This window comes from Penaeus monodon, chromosome 33 (genome assembly GCF_015228065.2).
Source record: "Penaeus monodon isolate SGIC_2016 chromosome 33, NSTDA_Pmon_1, whole genome shotgun sequence".
In the NCBI taxonomy this organism is placed as follows: Eukaryota; Metazoa; Arthropoda; class Malacostraca; order Decapoda; family Penaeidae; genus Penaeus; species Penaeus monodon.
The window spans coordinates 30365742-30366081 of record NC_051418.1 but is presented as its reverse complement, the minus strand read 5'-3'; the positions used below and the strand labels follow the sequence as shown (position 1 = coordinate 30366081).

Sequence of the window (340 nt, the reverse complement as noted above, 5' to 3'; positions counted from 1 at the left end):
CCCGCTCTTTCACTCACACTTTTTAACCTACTGCTTTTTTCCTTCCAGATACAGAAGATGGAAAGAGCGTCTACTCACGGGCAGTGTGTTGGTGTTGCTGCTGGTCAGTTCAAGTTTAGTCACATATATCATAACAGGTAAATAATTCTTTCTAAATGTCATTACAGTTTACTTCATAGACGAAAGGAGAATACATTTCAAAGGACTAAATATCACTAAACTTGTCTGTAGTATAATTAATTTTAGTATGATGCACTGAGTGTGATGAGTTATACTCGACTTAATGATAATGGAATACAATTGTAACAAACAAAATTTTAGCCCACTTTAACGCCGGGAT

At 35.6% G+C, this 340-nt stretch overlaps 1 protein-coding gene across 2 annotated transcripts in view; it reads left to right on the top strand.

Moving 5' to 3' along the window:
• Window positions 1-340, top strand: part of LOC119594363 (neprilysin-1-like) — a gene marked incomplete in the record, with an annotated part of 114752 nt that overhangs the window by 66121 nt on the left and 48291 nt on the right. For both annotated transcript variants that reach the window (XM_037943424.1, XM_037943423.1), the window contains 1 exon segment: window positions 49-137. In XM_037943424.1, coding sequence (XP_037799352.1) covers window positions 49-137 — 89 coding nt within the window.